The sequence below is a fragment of the Ranitomeya imitator genome, chromosome 3, assembly GCF_032444005.1.
Source record: "Ranitomeya imitator isolate aRanImi1 chromosome 3, aRanImi1.pri, whole genome shotgun sequence".
NCBI lineage: Eukaryota > Metazoa > Chordata > Amphibia > Anura > Dendrobatidae > Ranitomeya > Ranitomeya imitator.
This window is the reverse complement of record NC_091284.1, coordinates 417,420,326-417,439,607: the sequence shown is the minus strand read 5'-3', so window position 1 is coordinate 417,439,607 and position 19,282 is coordinate 417,420,326. Positions and strand designations below refer to the sequence as shown.

The 19,282-nt window shown below is 42.4% G+C and overlaps 1 protein-coding gene across 1 annotated transcript in view; it reads right to left on the bottom strand.

The window, feature by feature from the left end:
* Positions 1–19,282, bottom strand: part of YPEL2 (yippee like 2) — a 128,878-nt gene that overhangs the window by 4,699 nt on the left and 104,897 nt on the right. The window contains exons 3-4 of the mRNA XM_069757181.1: positions 11,304–11,347; positions 8,946–9,054 (exon numbers count right to left, since the gene is read on the bottom strand). Of these exons, the coding sequence (XP_069613282.1) occupies positions 8,946–9,054; positions 11,304–11,347 (153 nt within the window). The remainder of the gene's footprint in view (positions 1–8,945; positions 9,055–11,303; positions 11,348–19,282) is intronic.

Genomic DNA, 19,282 nt, shown 5'->3' with positions numbered 1-19,282 from the left:
AGGAGGATCTACTAAATATTAATGTCACTTTTCTGGTGGGGTGCCCATACTTATGCACCTGTGAAATTTTGTTTGAATGCAGATTGCACATTTTCTGTTAGTACAATAAATCTCATTTCAAGGCAGAAACATTACTGTGTCCAACAGTTATTAGATATATGAAACTGAAATAGCTGTTGCAAAAAAAACAATTTTTATAAAACATTAAGCTTAAGATTAATAGGGGTGCTCAAACTTTTTCATATAACTATGTTCCTTCACTAATTGTGCTCCGCTTTCCTCAATCAGCACAGCGGCATCATATACAAATCAGTGTTTTATCAGCAAGAAGATCAATTGAGGACTAGTACATGTGTCTCAATGTAGTTCTCCATATTCATGAGCTCCATATAACACCACCACTGTGCACATGTAGAAAGCTGCCAATCCACGATGGGGGCAGGGTTATACAGAGCTCATGAACCTGGAGGACTACATGACAGCTGGTGTACTGGTCACCAGTGACATTCGGTTGATAAAACTGCAATTTTATTAAAACTGCAGCAAATAGCCCAGGATACGACATCGCTGGAATCCGCATCTGTCAATACCACATGCTGATCTCCGATGGGATCGAAAATGGTCGTGACAGATTTCCTGTAATAGTGGGGTAACTGAGCCAGACATTTGTGGACTGCACTGATCAGACCGGTTTCATTGCATACAAATTCCTATAGAAAAACAACAAGCGCTAACAACTCATAACTAGCCCAGAAAGATACAGATAGTACAGAAGGTTTCAGTGCTGTGATGGGGATGAAGTGACTGATTTAACGGAATATTTTCGGTCTTCATATAGAGCAATGTTTGACTATAAAAACAGATTTAAAGGAATCTGGAATGCCAATCAGACAACAAAATGACCATTCAATTCTATCTTTTTAATTTATCATTTTAGAACAGTCCCAGCACACTTCACAAGACGACAAGTTCACCTTCATTCAGCTAATTAAGCCAAATGCAGTAGCCAGTCTTTGTTCATCTTTGTAAGTAGACAGCCAAAATTTACCACACGCCTAGACATCGCCTTGAATTAAACATCTGACATTTTGACAGACTAGTGAGGGTACATAGATAGCTATGGTCATTTGGCGGTTGTAGCAAATGAAAATTGTGTACATACTGTATATATTCTGTACCCAACTGTAGCACAATTCCTATATATTACACCACACCAACAGGCAGATCCTGAGAATTAACCCCGTATAAGGAGAACTTTTGTTTATTACTTTATAATTGGCTCAAGATGGTCAATGCAACAGATTAAAGCATTTGTCTACCACAGAGAGGGATCAACTTTCATCACTTGAAGGCCAATTAGGGATTCAAGAATATATTTTGGAATCAGTAGTGCAGAATGCGCATGATTAACAAATAATAAAATGTCCAGATCTTCTTGAAATTACACCTACAAAATATGTGGTGTGTGTGTGATGCTGCAGATTAATTCTGCTCAATTGGGACTATTAGGACTGAAAGGAGAGAAAAATAAAAGGGGGGGGGGGGCATTTATCAGATCTAAAAAATACAAAAAAGGAGCAATACAAATATTAGGCAAGGTACTGCAAACATGCGTAAAAATTTTAGGCTCATCACTTCTGTCTCACTGCAGAGTTCTCATTCAAAAATGATCAAATCAATAAAATTCAATACATTGCCAAGAAAGAAAAAAAAAAAAAAAGTCCTCCCACTGCTACCAAGGTTAAAGCTCAGAAGCCAAATGTGAAATTCTATTATCTCTAGAGAGTCATATGTAACTGGTGTACTGATAAAAACAATCTTCCAGGGAAGCTAAATATAGTGCAAGCATCCAGTATGCCCTACATGAATCAGTGCAAACAGGCCCTGCCTTTATCAGCAATAACAGACAGTTGCCACAGTGCAGGAAAAAGCTGGCAAAACACTTGGCCATGGCAAGTTCTTCAGCTCCGATTAGTATAGTACATATTTCCGGCTACCAAAGTATAGTCACACGGAGGAAGAGGACATGAATTCAGGATAAGGATTGTGTGACCGATAGTTTATAGATGTGGTTCAAATCCCTAGAATGGACTTCAAGGTACACAATAAGCATTTAATAGAAGGTTTATTAGAATCAGAGACAGATTATGCAAGTGATACTTGGATCAAACTTTGTCAGAGTTTCAGCCGAGTGTCAGTGCTTAGTGCTCCGATCCTCTTGCATGACAGAATCATAGCACAGGTGCGGAGGAGATGGAGAAAGTAATTTTTCCATCTCCTCTCATCTGCAGTAAATCGGACTGCACTAGGTTGACATCAGAATGCAGTCTGATGTTTCGCACACACCCATAGACTTGTATAGGCGAGTGTGATCAGATTTTCGGATGCAATCAAAGAATGCTGCGATGATTTTATCATGCAAAATAGACATCAGAAAAACAATCACAGATCTGTGCTGCCCCTTAGCACTCGGCCACTTTATATTCTTGTGTGAGTGAGCCATAAAGGGGTTGTTCAACTGAAACAAATTATCACCTGTCCATAGGATACGTAATAACGTACTGATCAATAGGTGTTCCACCACTGTGACCTGGACAGATTTAACATAATTATTAAGGTTGAAGGAAGACTTTAAGTCCATCTAGTTCAACCCATAGCCTAACCTAACATGCCCTAACATGTTGATCCAGAGGAAGGCTAAAAAAAAAAACCATGTGGCAAACCGTAAGCTCCACATTGGGGAAAAAAATTCCTTCCCGACTCCACATACGGCAATCAGACTAGTTTCCTGGATCAACGCCATATCAAGAAATCTACAGTAGTGTAAAATAACCTGTAACATTATACTTTTCCAGAAAGGCATCCAGTCCCCTCTTAAATTTAAGTAATGAATCACTCATTACAACATCATACGGCAGAAAGTTCCATAGTCTCACTGCTCTTACAGTAAAGAACCAGCGTCTGTTACTATGCTCCAGATGTAGAGGATGCCCCCTTGTCCCTGTCTCAGGTCTATGAGTAAAAAGGTCATTAGAAAGGTCTCCATACTGTCCCCTCATATAATTTATACATTAAAATAAGATCACCCCATAGCCTTTGTTTTTCCAAGCTAAATAACCCTAAGTGTAGTAACCTATCTTGGTATTGCAGACCCCCCAGTCCTCTAATAACCTTGGTCGCTCTTCTCTGCACCCGCTCTAGTTCAGCTATGTCTTTCTTATACACCGGAGACCAGAACTGTGCACAGTATTCTAAGTGTGGTCGAACTAGTGACTTGTATAGAGGTAAAATTATGTTCTCATGAGCATCTATGCCTCTTTTAATGCATCCCATTATTTTATTTGCCTTTGTAGCAGCTGCCAGACACTGGCCACTAAATGCGAGTTTGTTGTCCACCCATACACCCAGGTCTTTTTCATTGACTGTTTTGCAAAGTGTTTTACAATTATGCACATAATTATACATCTTATTTGCTCTACCCAAGTGCATGACCTTACATTTATCCACATTAAAGCTCATTTGCCATCAGCCCAAGCTTCTAGTTTACATAAATCATCCTGTAACATAAAATTGTCCTCCTCTGTATTTATTACCTTGCAGAGTTTAGTGTCATCTGCAAATATTGAAATTCTACTCTGTATGACCCTTACAAGGTCATTCATGAATAATTAAAAACAAAAATGAGGGCCCAATACTGACCCCTGTGGTACTCCACTGCTGTGATCCAGTCCGAGTGTGCTCCATTAATAACCTCCCTTTGTTTCCTATCCCCGAGCCAGCTCATAACCCACTTGCACATATTTTCCCCCTATCCCCATTGTTCTCATTTTATGTATCAACCTTTTGGCAGAAATGGGCACTTTTAGCCCCAGAAAAGAACTTTAATCTCCATTACAAGTTGCTGCGGCAGCTCGGACACCTTATAACTGCTGCATGCATTGTCTGTGGGGCTGCAGGCAGACTGGAGTATAGGTCAGTCATGCTCACTGCTGCTCCATGCTAATGGGAATAAGTTCCCCGATCTGTGCAGGTCAGACCCCCACCGATGAACAAGTTATTATGGATATTGATAATGTGAATCGGTGAGAACTTAAACTTTTTTTTTTTATTTAGTGGTCTTTAGCTCGATCTTGAGCCATGGCGATTTGAAGGAGGAACGATCTGTAGGAAGATTGATCTTGTTGAAGTCTAGATAGGTACACCAGGGTACTGTCCACCATTATCTTAAAATTATTGAGCCATCTAGTTGTTGGTTTTCCTCTTATCTTGTTCCTTCTGACCATAATGTCCTTTTCCATGGATTACTCTCTTTGTACGAGTTGTCCAAAGTAGGCAAGTCGTAGCTTGGTGATCCTTGCTTTTAGTGACATGTCTAGCTGGATTTGTTCCAAAATTGGTTTGTTCGTCTTGCCATCCATTGATTCCATGGTGCCGTACTTGTGAAAAGGGTTTGAATACAAAATACAAATATTACAGTGTGCAAAAATTAAAAAAAGTGACAGACATGTGCAGAGCAGAAAGGACCGTGCCATCATGAGGTTGGGGGGAGGAATTGCATCAGTGCCGATCCTGGTAAGGTGACAGCAGGTTGGTGCAAGCTCAGTTTTCTTAGAGATTGGTTTTCAGGCTCTGTCTTAAAGGTTCTGAATGTTGGATGCTCCCAAAAAGCCATGAAGGCGATTTGAGAAACGTATGGAGGGAAGGCGGTTTTGTGAATAACATAGGTTATGTATGGGATATCGGGAGATTAATTTGGAAATAAATGGAACAGACAGATTATGGACAGGTTTGTAGGTCAGTATTAATACTGACTGTATCCTTTGGGAAATTTGGAGCCAATGAAGAGATTTGCAGAGAGGTGGAGGAGTACAGTCATGGACAAAAATTTTGAGAATGAGACAAATATTAATTTTTCCAAAGTCTACTGCTTCATTTTTTTTAATGGCAATTTGCATATACTCCTGAATGTCAGAGTGATCAGCTTAACAGCAATTACTGTACTTGCAAAGTCAATATTTGACCAGAAAATGAACTTTAACCCCCAAAACACATTTCAACATCATTGCAGTCCTGCCTTAAAAGGAGCAGCTAACATCGTTTTAGTGATTGATCCATTAACACAGGTGTGGGTGTTGATGAGGACAGGGCTGGCGATCAGTCAGTCATGATTAAGTAAGAATGACATCACTGGACACTTTAAAAAGGAGGCTGGTGCTTTGTATCATTGTTTCTCTTCAGTTAACCATGGTTATCGCTAAAGAAACACGTGCAGCCATCATTGCACTGCACAAAAATGGCTTAACAGGGAAGAGTATCGCAGCTACAAAGATTGCACCTCAGTCAACAATCTATCGCATCATCAAGAACTTCAAGGAGAGAGCTTCCATTGTTGTCAAAAAGGCTTCAGGGCGCCCAAGAAAGACCAGCAAGGGCCAGGACCGTATCTTAAAACTGTTTCAGCTGCAGGATCGGACTACCAGCAGTGCCGAGCTTGCTCAGGAATGGCAGCAGGCTGGTGTGAGTGCTTCTGCACACACTGTGAGGCGGAGACTCTTTGAGCAAGGGCTGGTTTCAAGGCGGGCAGCAAAGAAGCCACTTCTCTCCAGAAAAAACATCAGGGACCGACTGATATTCTGCAAAAGGTACAGGGAGTGGACTGCTGAGGACTGGGGCAAAGTCATTTTCTCTGATGAATCCCCTTTTCGATTGTTTGGGACATCTGGAAAGCAGCTTATTTGGAGAAGAAGAGGTGAGCGCTACCACCAGTCTTGTCTCATGCCAACTGTAAAGCATCCTGAAACCATTCATGTGTGGGGTTGCTTCTCTGCCAAGGGAATCGGCACACTCACAGTCTTGCCTAAAAACACAGCCATGAATAAAGAATGGTACCAGAATGTCCTCCAAGAGCAACTTCTCCCAACCGTCCAAGAGCAGTTTGGCGCCCAACAATGCCTTTTCCAGCATGATGGAGCACCTTGCCATAAAGCAAAGGTGATAACTAAATGGCTCATGGAACAAAACAGAGATTTTGGGTCCATGGCCTGGAAACTCCCCAGATCTTAATCCCATTGAGAACTTGTGGTCAATCAAGAGACTGGTGGACAAACAAAAACCAACAAATTCTGGCAAAATGCAAGCATTGATTATGCAAGAATGGACTGCTATCAGTCAGGATTTGGTCCAGAAGTTGATTGAGAGCATGCCAGGGAGAATTGCAGAGGTCTTGAAGAAGAAGGGTCAACACTGCAAATATTGACTTGCTGCATTAACTCATTCTAACTGTCAATATAACCTATTGGTACTCATAATATGATTGCAATTATATCTCTGTATGTGATATAAACATCAGACAAACACTAACAAAAACCAGAGGGCAGCAGATCAAGTGAAAATATAATTTTGGTGTCATTCTCAAAAATTTTGGCCATGACTGTATTGAGGAGAGATGGATTAATAAGGCATCAGAGTTAAAAATGGACTAAATAGGTGTGAGAATGTTAGTTGGGAGGCCACAGTGGAGAAGGATGTTGCAGTAGTTAATGTGGGAGATGAGGACGTGCACTAACCTTTTAGTAGATTGGAGGAAGGGACATTCTGGAAATATTTTTGAGTTGGAATTGGCAGAAGGGGGCAAAGAGCTTGGATGTGCGGTTTGATGAACAAGGCAGAGTATCGGGTTGCTCAGGCATCAGACTTCTGGTTCAGGGGAAAGCGTGATATGGTTTATAATGACAGATTGGGTAGGGGAGTCAGGAGAGATGGAGGAAGGATAATTAATTATGTTTTGGCCAGTTTAAGGAAGCCTGATGAGAAGGATGATATGGTTTAAAGCCACTCTGGGATTCTGCACAGCAGAGAGGCGATGTCTGGGCCAGAGAGGTAGATTGGGGTGTCTGAGTATAGATCATACTGGAAGACATGGGACTTTAGTTGTCCTTGGCCAAAGGTATAGATTGAGAAGAGTAGGGAGTCACAGGACAGAGCCTTGATGTACATCGACCGAGTGTGGGATGACAAAGTAGCATAGGATGCGTGACTCAATGTGCAGCATGTGAGGTATGGGGTTATCCAGGAGTGGGCAAGACCTTTTTTTTGTCAAGAGAGGATCTGTAGTCGGAGAGAGTGGTCGAATGTGACAAAGGTCCACAGGTCTAAACATAGGAGAATAGAGAACTGTCTATTGGCTATGCAGGCAAGTAAGTCATTGACAACTTTGGTTAGAGCAGTTTCAGTGGAGTTATGGGGACAGATGCCGGATTGTAGACGGTCCAAGAGCAAGTTGGACGAGAGGTGTGAGAAAAGTTCAATGTGCACGTGCTGTTCTAGGAATTTATAAGCAAACAGGAGTAGCAAAATTGGTGCAACAGCTGGATGTAGAGGATGGGTCAAATGATTAGTTCTCCAGAATAGGTGTGATTGCTGCATATTTGAAAGAAAAAAGGAAAACACCAGAGGTTAATAAGTTGAAGAGATGGGATAGGGCTGGGATAAACTGAGTGGGGAGGTCAAGGAGGAGATGGGAAGGGATAGGGCAAAATGGAGATATGCGATTTGGAAAAACACAATTAAGCCTTCCTTCATTGATGGTGCAAAGAAAGGTTATGGGGGGGGGGGGGGGGGGTGTGGTGGTTGAACAGTAAAGACTTATTTTTGAAATGTGTGGCCATGTCTTCTGTAGAAATGAGGGAGGCTAAAGGGGACAACTGTGGATGGAGTTGGGAGTTAAAAGTGTTAAACTGTTTGGGATTATAGGTTAAGGAAAATGAGGGCTGTGAAATAGTCCTGTTTAGGAGAGGTGATGGCAGACTTGAATATGAGAATTGCTTAATTGAATTTGGTGAAGTCTACATGCGAGTTTGTTTTCTTCCAGTGATACTCTGCAACCCTTGACTCTTGCCAAAGCTATTTGAGTTTGGTTGTACCAGGGTTGTCTATTGATTCATTGCCCTTTGCAATGTACAAGATGGGAGAGCGAGTCAATAGCTGATGCCAGTGTGGCATTGTAGTAAACGGTGGCTGTGTTTGTGTCGTGAAGTCAGGATACGGTTGACAGTGGTAGAAGAGAGTCAGAATGCACATGAGCGGTTTCTCCGGGTGTCCGCTAGCTTAGGGTGCAGGTGTATAGGTCAGGGATGCAAATGTGATAGTGGTCAGACAGGGAACAGACTGGTGAAAATGAGGTCCAGTGTATGTCCGGCTGTGTGGGTGCATGTAGAGGACCATTGTGCAAAACCAAAGGATGAAGGAAGTGACAGGAGATTCGAGGCTGCCAATTGGTGGGTGTCAATGGGGATGATGAAGTCACCCATGATGATAGTGGGAAGGTCAGAAACATCAGAATGTTGGTGAAACCTGCTGATATCAGCTGATGTTGGAAGTGAATTTAGCAAGGCCGGACATATCTATTCGGTGGCCTGAAGTATGCAAATCACATAATTGTGATCACATGACAGCCGACTCCCAGCAACTGCCTTTGGAATACTGACCGTGCGCACACTGATTGATGTGAGGATCCATAAGTCTGCAGTCTCAGAATGACTGCAGACTTGATCCCCAAGCATGGACAACTCCCATTAGTGCTCCACAGAGTTGTTAAAATTTAAAAATTGCCACTGTCTAATATCAAAAACGCTTATCTAAATGGGAAAAAAAATTCACACAATTGCAAGGATTCCGAGAGAGTGAGAATTTTCTCCTCGTTTTGCAAACACTGGGGTAGTTTGAGACTACTTGTCATTATGGTGCCATAGCCTAAAAGCAAATAACTGCTAATATTAAGAAAAACGGAATTAACACGTAGATTCCGCAATACACAAGGGTCATTAGTAAGCTAATGTACAAGACTTCTTTCAGATAATAGCTGGGATCTATTCAGGAACTTGTTGCGGACGCCAACAATTACAGTGTTAAACACTATTTCTCATGGATGTCAATCAAATACTTACATATTTCCAACCCAATGTGGTTTTGCAATTTTCACAGTAGATATCTGCTACAGCATGAAGTCCTGTAAGCAACACGCGTTCTTCTGCAGGTCCGCAACCAACATTAACACTACAATAAAAAAAAAAAAAAAAAAATTCAAAACAGTGAATTGCAGAAATATCTAGACTGCTCATTAAATTACATAATGACATAAATTACATCATATACATAAATACACACACATCTCGTACACTTGTAATAACAGTAAAAAAAAAAAAAAAAAAAAAAAAAGAGACCAAATAACTGCCTATAGGCAGAATGCTTAGAGGCCAACACTGGTGTAAATTATTGACTACGCTCATATGATACCTCAATGACTGAGAATTTGTTACGTACACAATGCCTTTGGGGTGCAACACCTGTCGCATGACAAGAGTTTGCACGCAGTCGCTTATACATAACACAAGTAACTGGGGGTTACATTGCGCACTCAAGGGTAATACGACCAAAACACGCAAATAGAAGTCATCCAACAGCGTCTGATTTTTTTATTTTTTATTTTTTTTTTTTTAAGTTGACCATACACATTGGGTAACAGTCTGTTGGACAATCAAGCCATCTTTCCCGACCCCTCATACACAGGACGCATTGTCCGAGCGCTCCTGTGTACTCCACGGCATATCGGCTTCCAGAACAAAAGGATAGGGCGACTAAATTCCAATCAAATCCTTATGTCTTCCCACCTGTCTGTTGGGGGACAGGAGGCCCCTTATACTTGATTGTAATGATACCAAAATATCACATAAGAATTGATGCTAAAGAGCCAACATGGGTACAGTTCTTCCATGAGGGATCTACTGCATTGGTAATCTGACCTGGAGTTGGTAAGGCTGCTTTTTTTTTGTGATATTTCTTCAATTTATATCCTATGTGAGCAGTTTTTGAATTTAGTATAGGGACTTGGAAGTATGACAACCCTTGACGTGGGGGGTTGCTTGCGTATTTTGGCCAAACATTTTCACTGCAAATTTTTCAATTTTTATAAAGGATGCAGCTGGGCCCTTCTATGCTGGTTGGGTAAATTAGGGTGTCTGACCGTATGGGCTGCACTTATATAGTGCTGGGCATCCCGCCTGATCTAACAGTATGGAAGTCATCAATGTAAGCCTCAGTTGTGCATTTTTAATACTAGGCAACCACCCCCTCCATGAATTGGTAGGTTTGTGAGAGGTTGCCTCATCAGTATTTTGCAAACCCCACCTGTTATCATCATCTACTGCATCCTGCTAGTGCATTGGTAATCGGACCTGTGTTAAGGTACCTTCACACTGAACGATATCGCTAGCGATCCGTGACGTTGCAGCGTCCTGGCTAGCGATATCGTTCAGTGTGACAGCGACCAACGATCAGGCCCCTGCTGGGAGATTGTTGGTCGCTGCAGAAAGTCCAGGACTTTATTTCGTCGCTGGACTCCCTGCAGACATCGCTGAATCGGCGTGTGTGACGCCGATTCAGCGATGTCTTCACTGGTAACCAGGGTAAACATCGGGTTACTAAGCGCAGGGCCGCACTTAGTAACCCGATGTTTACCCTGGTTACCATCGTAAAAGTAAAAAAAACAAACACTACATACTTACCTTCAGCTGTCTGTCCCCAGCGCTGTGCTTCCTGCACTGGCTGTGAGCGCCGGCCAGCCGGAAAGCAGAGCGGTGACATCACCGCTGTGCTTTCCGGCCGCTGTGCTCACAGTCAGTGCAGGAAAGCAGAGCGCCGGGGACAGACAGCGGAAGGTAAGTATGTAGTGTTTGTTTTTTTTACTTTTACGATGGTAACCAGGGTAAACATCGGGTTACTAAGCGCAGCCCTGCGCTTAGTAACCCGATGTTTACCCTGGTTACCGGCATCGTTGGTCGCTGGAGAGCCGTCTGTGTGACAGCTCTCCAGAGACCAAACAGCGACGCTGCAGCAATCGACATCGTTGTCGGTATCGCTGCAGCGTCGCTGAGTGTGAAGGTACCTTTAGTAAGTTTCTTTATCTGGGATTTTTTTTTTTTCAATTTATCTCTTTCTGTGTGTTGTTCTCACAGTGCTGATCTACAAATATAATTTATCAACCATCATTATGTGGGTAATTATTACAGCACATAATAAGGTGCAGTTACAAGTGGACATTGATGGCGGTCTCTCAGAATACACTGCTCTGGCTGACCCGCATAATATATTTTATATATATATATATATATATATATATATATATATATATATATATATATATATATATATATATATATATATATATATATATATATATATATATCTCTCATTTATGGAGTTATTATTGGGCATTACATGCAATATCATTTTGTTTGAATACTCACACAGAATTGAATAGATAAGCTCGACCCTGGCTTCCTTGAAATGACTGCCAAGAGAGGGGGAAAAACAAAAACAACAATTACAATGTAAAATGGTTTCATTAGTATTTAGAACAACTGTGATTCAGGTGAATTTAAGGAGAATAGGAGCAATGAAGCACAAAAACAACATTTTTATAGAATAAGACTAAGAATATACAGGCAAAAATCAGATTGGAAAGAGACTGCTGTAAAAGTCACAGTAAGGGCTCATGCAAACGTCCGTGGATCTCTTTTTCCTCCTCTTCTTCCAAGAGCCATAACCTTTTTGTTTTCTTCCCAATTAGCCATACAAAATGGAAAACATTCCAAATACAGATGTGAAAAAGAAAAAGCAAAGTAAAAAAAATCTATTTTTGTTATTAGCAATCGTAGAGAGACCCGACAAGACTGGCATCAAACCAGCAAAGGAGCAAACACAGACACACTTGGAGCAAGCTGCCTCAGCTAAGCGAGCCTTAAATGGCCGGGATACTCTTCATTCCATTCCCAGTAAATGGGAACTTTGGCAGAGCCCTTCTCACGCCTGCTGTTGCGTATGGCAACGTGGTCAGAGCCTAGTCGAGATAGTGTAGATATCTCTGCAAGAGTGTAGCACCAAGAGAAAGGGAAACAAACCCCAAGTCCAACCCTGAAAGAGAGCAACCAAGACTGGAAGTGCCACAATACACAGGAACTTCAATAAACAGCAAAGATCAGAGCTGGGAACAGGGTTAAAAAGACCGCCTGATGCTGAAGGAAATGATCAGGTGTTGAATACCTCCCAATCACCCCAAACAACCACTCCTTGCCAACTTGCACAGCAGAATCGATACAAACCCACCACTGCCTAGCACCAGACTCCGCAGCATCCTGCGTTGCCTGCCAACCGGGGAACACAGTGTCCCATGTTCCCTGGGCAAAGAAATCCGTGGAGATACCGGCGTCCCGACACATCCTACTACTCCAGAATGCAATGTTCCTCAAGACTGGGACGGTTTCCGGTTCCCTGTGCGTGTGGTAGCACCGCCTCCAGAGTCACGACAATGGTGGCGCTTGCGCCCAGAGAGGCATAGCACTGGACCCAATCCATTCTCAGTTGGAACCACAATTCCAAACAAATTTTTGTTTATGCATGCTTGGAAAAAAAAAACCACACAAAAAAAAACAACAAAAAACTGCCTATCAGAATAGGTTTTATTTTTATTTTTTATTTATTTTAAATTTTTAGGGGGTGGGGGTGGGGAATTCATAAAGTAACCCCAAAGTAATTTTGTGTGCGCATATTTGGGAGACATTTGTACCTTGGCACCCCATTTGATGGCATCTGGTGCCTGTATACATGTTCATCTGTTTATACCTGCCTGTAACAGCCAAAGATGGAGTAGAGCTCTGACCAGGACTGTTGATCTGTTAAATGTCAGAGGTCTGTTGAGGGTCAAGATGGGACAGCCCATGTTGATCGGGGGCACCACATCGAACTCTTAGGGTGCCAACCTCTGCGGCCAGGAAGGGTTATTAAGGGTGAAGATTTTTCTGTATTCTCCTAGTTTATTTCCTGTATCTAAATAATTGTACGGAGCATACAGACCTAGATGTACATTTGAGAGTATTTTGGTATTTTTAGCTAATAAAAGCTATTTTTTAAAGGGTTTTTCTTGATTGTCGGAGATTGATACTCTTGTTCACATTGCTTAGGTTTTCAAATTACATTTAAAACACTAGCGGTGCAATGAAAAAACAAACAAACAAAAAAAAACAACACGCTGGAATGGTGCTTTAACAGATGACCATGTGTCATGATCCATTTTCCATATACCGTATATACTCGAGTATAAGTCAAGATTTTCAGCACATTTTTTTTAGGCTGAAAATGCCCCTCTCGGCTTATACTCGGGTCATTGTCCCTGGGTGGGGGGTGGGCTCGGTGGGGGAGCGTCAGTTGTCACATACTCACTTGCTCCTGGCGTGGTCCCTGCATCTCCGATGGTCTCCGGGAGCTGACATCTTCTTCCAGCGTTGAGCAGTCACATGGTACCGCTCATTACAGTAATGAAAATGGACACGACTCCACTCCTATAGGGGTGGAGCTGCATATTCATTACTGTAATGAGCGGTACCGGTAACCGCTTAACGCTGGAAGAAGCTGTCAGCGCCCAGAGAAGACCATCAGGGAAGCTGCCAGGGACTGCGCCGGGAGCAGGTGAGTATAAGGCCGGCCTCACACCAGCGAGTTTTACGGACGTAAGAGGTGCTGAAAATACGGATTGCATACTGGAAAGCTCCCAGGCTCGAGTTCATATGAGGACATCCAGCAGAGGGCGCATCACCGCGAATGAAGGTAACTACATTCCCCGAGTTTTACAGGCATGAGCACAGCTGCATTATAGCAGAGCTCCTGCCTGTAAAATATTTTAACCCCTTCAGATGGATTTACATCGTGGGACGTTACAGATCATCGGAAGGTATGTATATTGTTGGTTTATTATTTTTCCTTTGTTACAGAGCGAGGGTCTTCAGGTGGATTGAGAGAGCAATAAAATATTAAAACAAACTGTTTATTTCATTAAAATAATTTTTAATAATGTTTGTGTTTTTTTAACCATTTAATGCTATTAGATTAATAATGGATAGGTGTCATAATTGACGCCTCTCCATTATTAATCTGGCTTAATGTCACCTTACAATAGCAAGGTGACATTAACCCTTCATTACCCCTATCCCACCGCTACACGGGAATGGGAAGAGAGTGGCCAAGTGCCAGAATAGGCGCATCTTCCAGATGTGCCTTTTCTGGGGTGGCTGGGGGCAGATGTTTTTAGCCGGGGGGGGGGGGGGGCAAAAACCGTGGACCCTCTCCAGGCTATTAATATCTGCCCTCAGTCACTGGCTTTACTACTTTGGCGGAGAAAATTGCGCGGGAGCCCACGCCAATTTTTTCCGCCATTTAACCCTTAAATTTAATAGCTAGAGCGCCCAGATTTTGCACATACACACTACTAACATTAGTAGTGTGGAATATGCAAAAAAAAAAAAAAAATGGGGATATGAGATGATTTACTGTATGTAAACCATGTCTCATATCATGTCGGGTTTAGGAAGGAGATAGCAAAAGCCGGCAATTGAGTTACCGGCTTTCTGCTATATCGCAGAAAAAAAAAAATAAATATATATATATATATATATATATATATATATATATATATATACACATACAGTATATATGTTATGATTTTTTGAGAACATGGATCCATTGTATGTCCGTATGTCGGTTTTGCAAGCCTGTGAGAAAATCTCGCAGTACGGATGCCATACGGATTACATATGGAGGATGCCATGCGCAAAATACGCTGACACACCCTGCCTACGGAGGAGATACGGACCACTATTTTGGAGACTATTCTGCGTATTACGGCCGTAAATTACGGACCGTATTTTTATACGCCGAGTGTGACGCCGGCCTAATGGGGAGGGTGAGCAGCATTGCGCGATATTCACTTGTCCCCATTCCATCGCGCCGGTGTGTCTTCCGCGTCCTCTGCTGTGGCAAAGTTAGGGGTCTCGGCTTATACTCGAGTACATACGGTATGTCAATTAGAGGGAAAAAAAATGAAAAGAATCCAGTTGGCAACAGTTTATTTGGTGAGAAACATTCTGGTACTGGAATGTTTTAGGGCAGTTTTTCTGATCCCAAAATGCAACCTAATAACCAAAATAACTACTTGACATTTGAAAAGTGCCTAAAGTATAAAGAAATCACATGTCCAGCCATGTAGCTACCGTATTTAGTTTAATGTGAAGAGTGCCTACAAACTTTACTGACAATAACACTCAGTTATGTGCTGGTAAAACTACAACATAAGTAGATGTACCGTAGTTTGCATATTATTGGAGTGACAATGTATTTTACTTCCAACATAAAAGTTTACAGCACCTAAAAAAATGGTGTTACATCATTGAGGATGTGTTATTTGAGAAAGTAAATAAAGGAATGATGGCACATCAGAAAAAACATACAAACCAGGCTTGTGTCAATGAGCCTAGAGTGTAGTAAAAAGGGAAGCAAGCAGAGGGGGATATTGGGGAAGGGTCAGCTACACTTATGATGCAGGATAGCAGATCAATTCAAATTGTTGCAAATTTCATAAATAAATAATACAACTCCCACATCATCTGCCTTTTATTTTTTGTGTTACACCTTGGAGCGCTGATGCGCATGATATACCTAATGTTCTAGGTGCCTGAAGCTACCACTAAAGGAGGGGGAATCCATACTGTGTTATGAAGTTCAATTTTCAACTCCCTTTGTGACAGAGCCAACTTTGACCTTACAAAGAAATTCTTAAGTATGAACGTTCTTCCCTATACCTGAGATAGGGGATAATTTCCTGATCGCAGTTGTCCAATTGTTTGAGCCCCCACGATCCCGCGAGTGCTTAACCCCTTACCAACATTCGCTGTGTATAGTGTATATAGCACAAATCGGTAACGGATGTATGGAACAGGCTTCACTGGGTGAGCTTGCCCCATACGCAGCAGGTAATGGCAGCGTGTCTCAGCAAGGACCTGCCTGTAACAGCCGAGGGTGGAGTAGAGCTCTGGCCACGACTGTTGATCTGTTAAATGTCAGTATCAAACGCTGACAGCGGCATTAAAAGCACACCTGCATCGTGACCCAATCGCGGGGCACCGATGGGTTGCTATGACAGCAGGTGGTCTGTTGAAGACCTGTGTGCCTGTCATTATGGAGTTCCCTTGACAACCAGCCTGTGGCAGGGCTTCAGAAGAGACCATGATTTTTATTACATGAAGCATTACTATTGTATTACCATGTACATTACAAGTGATCAGACGATCGCAGATTCACATAAAACTTATGGGGGAGTAATAAATATAATGAGGGGGGAAAAAAAAGTTATAAAATTGAAAAAAAAAAAAAAAAAGAAGAAAAGAACCCCATTCGGTAGACACCATGGACAGAAAAAAAAAATATTTTTTTGTAAACTACCATGTTGCTTTAACCACAAAGTTTACATTTACATTTTCAGAAGGGGTAAATGGACCCAAAGTTTCTCCTGAAAGTAACAATCTCACAAATGTGGTCACAAACTTATGTTTTGGACACATGGCAGGGCTTGGATGTGAAGAAACAGTATTGGATATTTGGAATGTAAATTTGACTTTGAACAGATTATGTTGCATTTTCAGAGCCCTTGAGGTACCAAGATAAAAAATCTCCGCAGGCAAACCTATTTTAGAAACCAAACCCTCCTTTTAATCTAGCTGTATGCTGACCATTTGGCTTGAAAAATGAAAAAAAAAAATTTTCCCCAGTGAAATTTTTTTTTTTGCCCCAAATTTAAAATTTTCATAATGAGTAATATAAATCTTATAAAAGTGCATGTGTGTGTAAAAAAAAAAACAAAAAAACAAAATTATATATGTATATATATATATATATATATATATATATATATATATATATATATATATATATATATATATATATATATATATATATATATATATATATATATGTATGTATATATATATAGTGTGTGTGTACATACATACTCATCAAAAGCATAAAGGGTACACTAAAATCCCACATCCTAGATATCACTGAAAGAAATTTTCCAGTTGTAAATCTTTATTCATTACATAGTGGAATGTGTTGAGAACAATAAAACCTAAAAATGATCAGCGTAAATCAAAACTAATATCCCACGGAGGTCTGGAGTTGGAATGATGCTCAAAATCAAAGTGGAAAAAGAAGTTACAGGCTGATCCAACTTCAGTGGAAATGCCTCAAGACAAGGAAATGGAGGCCACAAACACTACTGAGCATCATGTGCCAGAATGACCTCCCTACAACGACTGGGCATACTCCTGATGAGGCGGCGGATGGTCTCCTGACGGATCTCCTCATAGACCTGGACTAAAGCATCCGCCAACTCCTGGACAGTGTGGTGCAATGTGAGGTTGGTGGATGGTGCGAGACATGAGGTCCCAGATGTGTTCAATCTGATTCAGGTCTGGGGAACGAGAGGGCCAGTCCACAGCTTCAATGTCTTCATCTTGCAGGAACTGCTGACACACTCCAGCCACACGAGGTCTGGTATTGTCCTGCATTAGGAGGAACCCAGGGCCAACCACACCAACATATGGTTTCACAAAGGGTCTGAGGATCTCATCTCTGTACCTAATGGCAGTCAGGCTACCTCTGGCCAGCACATGGAGGGCTGTGCGGCCCTTTAAAGAAATGCCACCCCACACCATTACTGACCCACTGCCAAAACGGTCATATTGACGGATGTTGCAGGCAGCAGATCGTTCTCCTCGGCATCTCCTGACTCTGTCACATGTGCTCAGTGTGAACCAGCTTTCATCTGTGAAGAGCACAGGGCGCCATTGGCGAATTTGCCAATCCTGGTGTTCTGTGGCAAATGCCAAGCGTCCTGCACGGTGTTGGGCTGTGAGCACAACCCCCATCTGTGGACGTCGGGCATTCAGTCCATCCTAATGGAGTCTGTTTCTAACGGTTTGTGCAGGGCTCTGGCAGTGCTCCTCCTGTTTCTCCTTGCACAAAGGCTGAGGTAGCAGTCCTGCTGCTGGGCTTTTGCCCTCCTACGGCCCCCTCCACGTCTCCTGGTGTACTGGCCTGTCTCCTGGTAGCGTCTCCAGCCTCTGGACACTACACCGATACACAGCAAACCTTCTTGCCACAGCTCGCATTGATGTGCCATCCTGGATGAGCTGCACTACCTGAGCCACTTGTGTGGGTTGTAGAGTCCACCTCATGCTACCACGAGTGTGAAAGCACAACCAACATTCAAAAGTGACCAAAACATCAGCCAGAAAGCATTGGTACTGAGAGGTTATCTGTGGTCCCCACCTGCAGAACCACTCCTTTATTGAGTGTGTCTTGATAATTGCCAATAATTTCCATCTGTTGTCTATTCCATTTCCACAACAGCATGTGAAATTGATTGTCAAACAGTGTTGCTTCCTAAATAGATAGTTTCATTTCACAGAAGTTTGATTTACTTGGAGTTATATTCTGTTTAAGTGTTCCCTTTATTTTTTGAGCAGTGCATTTGTTATGCAGTTTCTCTTGAACATGGTGATAACTAGTGATGAGCGAATATACTCGTTACTCGAGATTTACCGAGCATGCTCGGGTGTCAGTATTTTTTAGTGCTCGGAGATTTCGTTTTCATCGCCGCAGCTGAATGATTTACATCTGTTAGACAGCTTGATTACATCTGGGGATTACCTAGCAACCAGGCAACCCCCACATGTACTTATGCTGGCTAGCAGCTGTAAATCATGCAGCTGCGTCAACAAAAACTAAATCTCCGAGCACTTTAAAATACTCAGACCCCCCCAAGCATGCTCGGTAAATCTTGAGCAACGAGTATACTCGCTCATCACTAGTGATAACCCCACGCTTGCTCCACATGTGTCCAAACAGCGCTATTTGACCTTTAGAGTGCAAATTAGGATGCCATGTTGCATATGCAGAGCCTTGGAAATGCAAAAAAAAAAAAAAATGAGTATATATATATATTCTAATAGATATCTATATCTATAATATAACGGTGGGAGCGTCACTCTGTCCGAAGCCTTTATAGACTGCGCAAGCGCGACGCACCTGCGCAGTCTGGACCAGAGTGACGCAGCCGAACTTAATTATCCCCCCCATAATATATTGGCCGTGGGGGCTCCACTGCCCTCCCACCGCCTGTGCGCACCCCCCTCCCACCTCCTGTGGCCCCCCCCCCCCCGCTGTGATTAAAATACTCACCTAGCTTCCGGATCCCTCGCCGCAGCGTCCTCTTCTGGCCGCAGCCTCTCCTGTATGCGGTCACGTGGGGCCGCATACAGGAGGGGGGGGGGGGGGGCGCACCGGGGGTGGGAGGGGGGGGGGCCTGGATCTGCATTTTAAACACTAATATTCATAT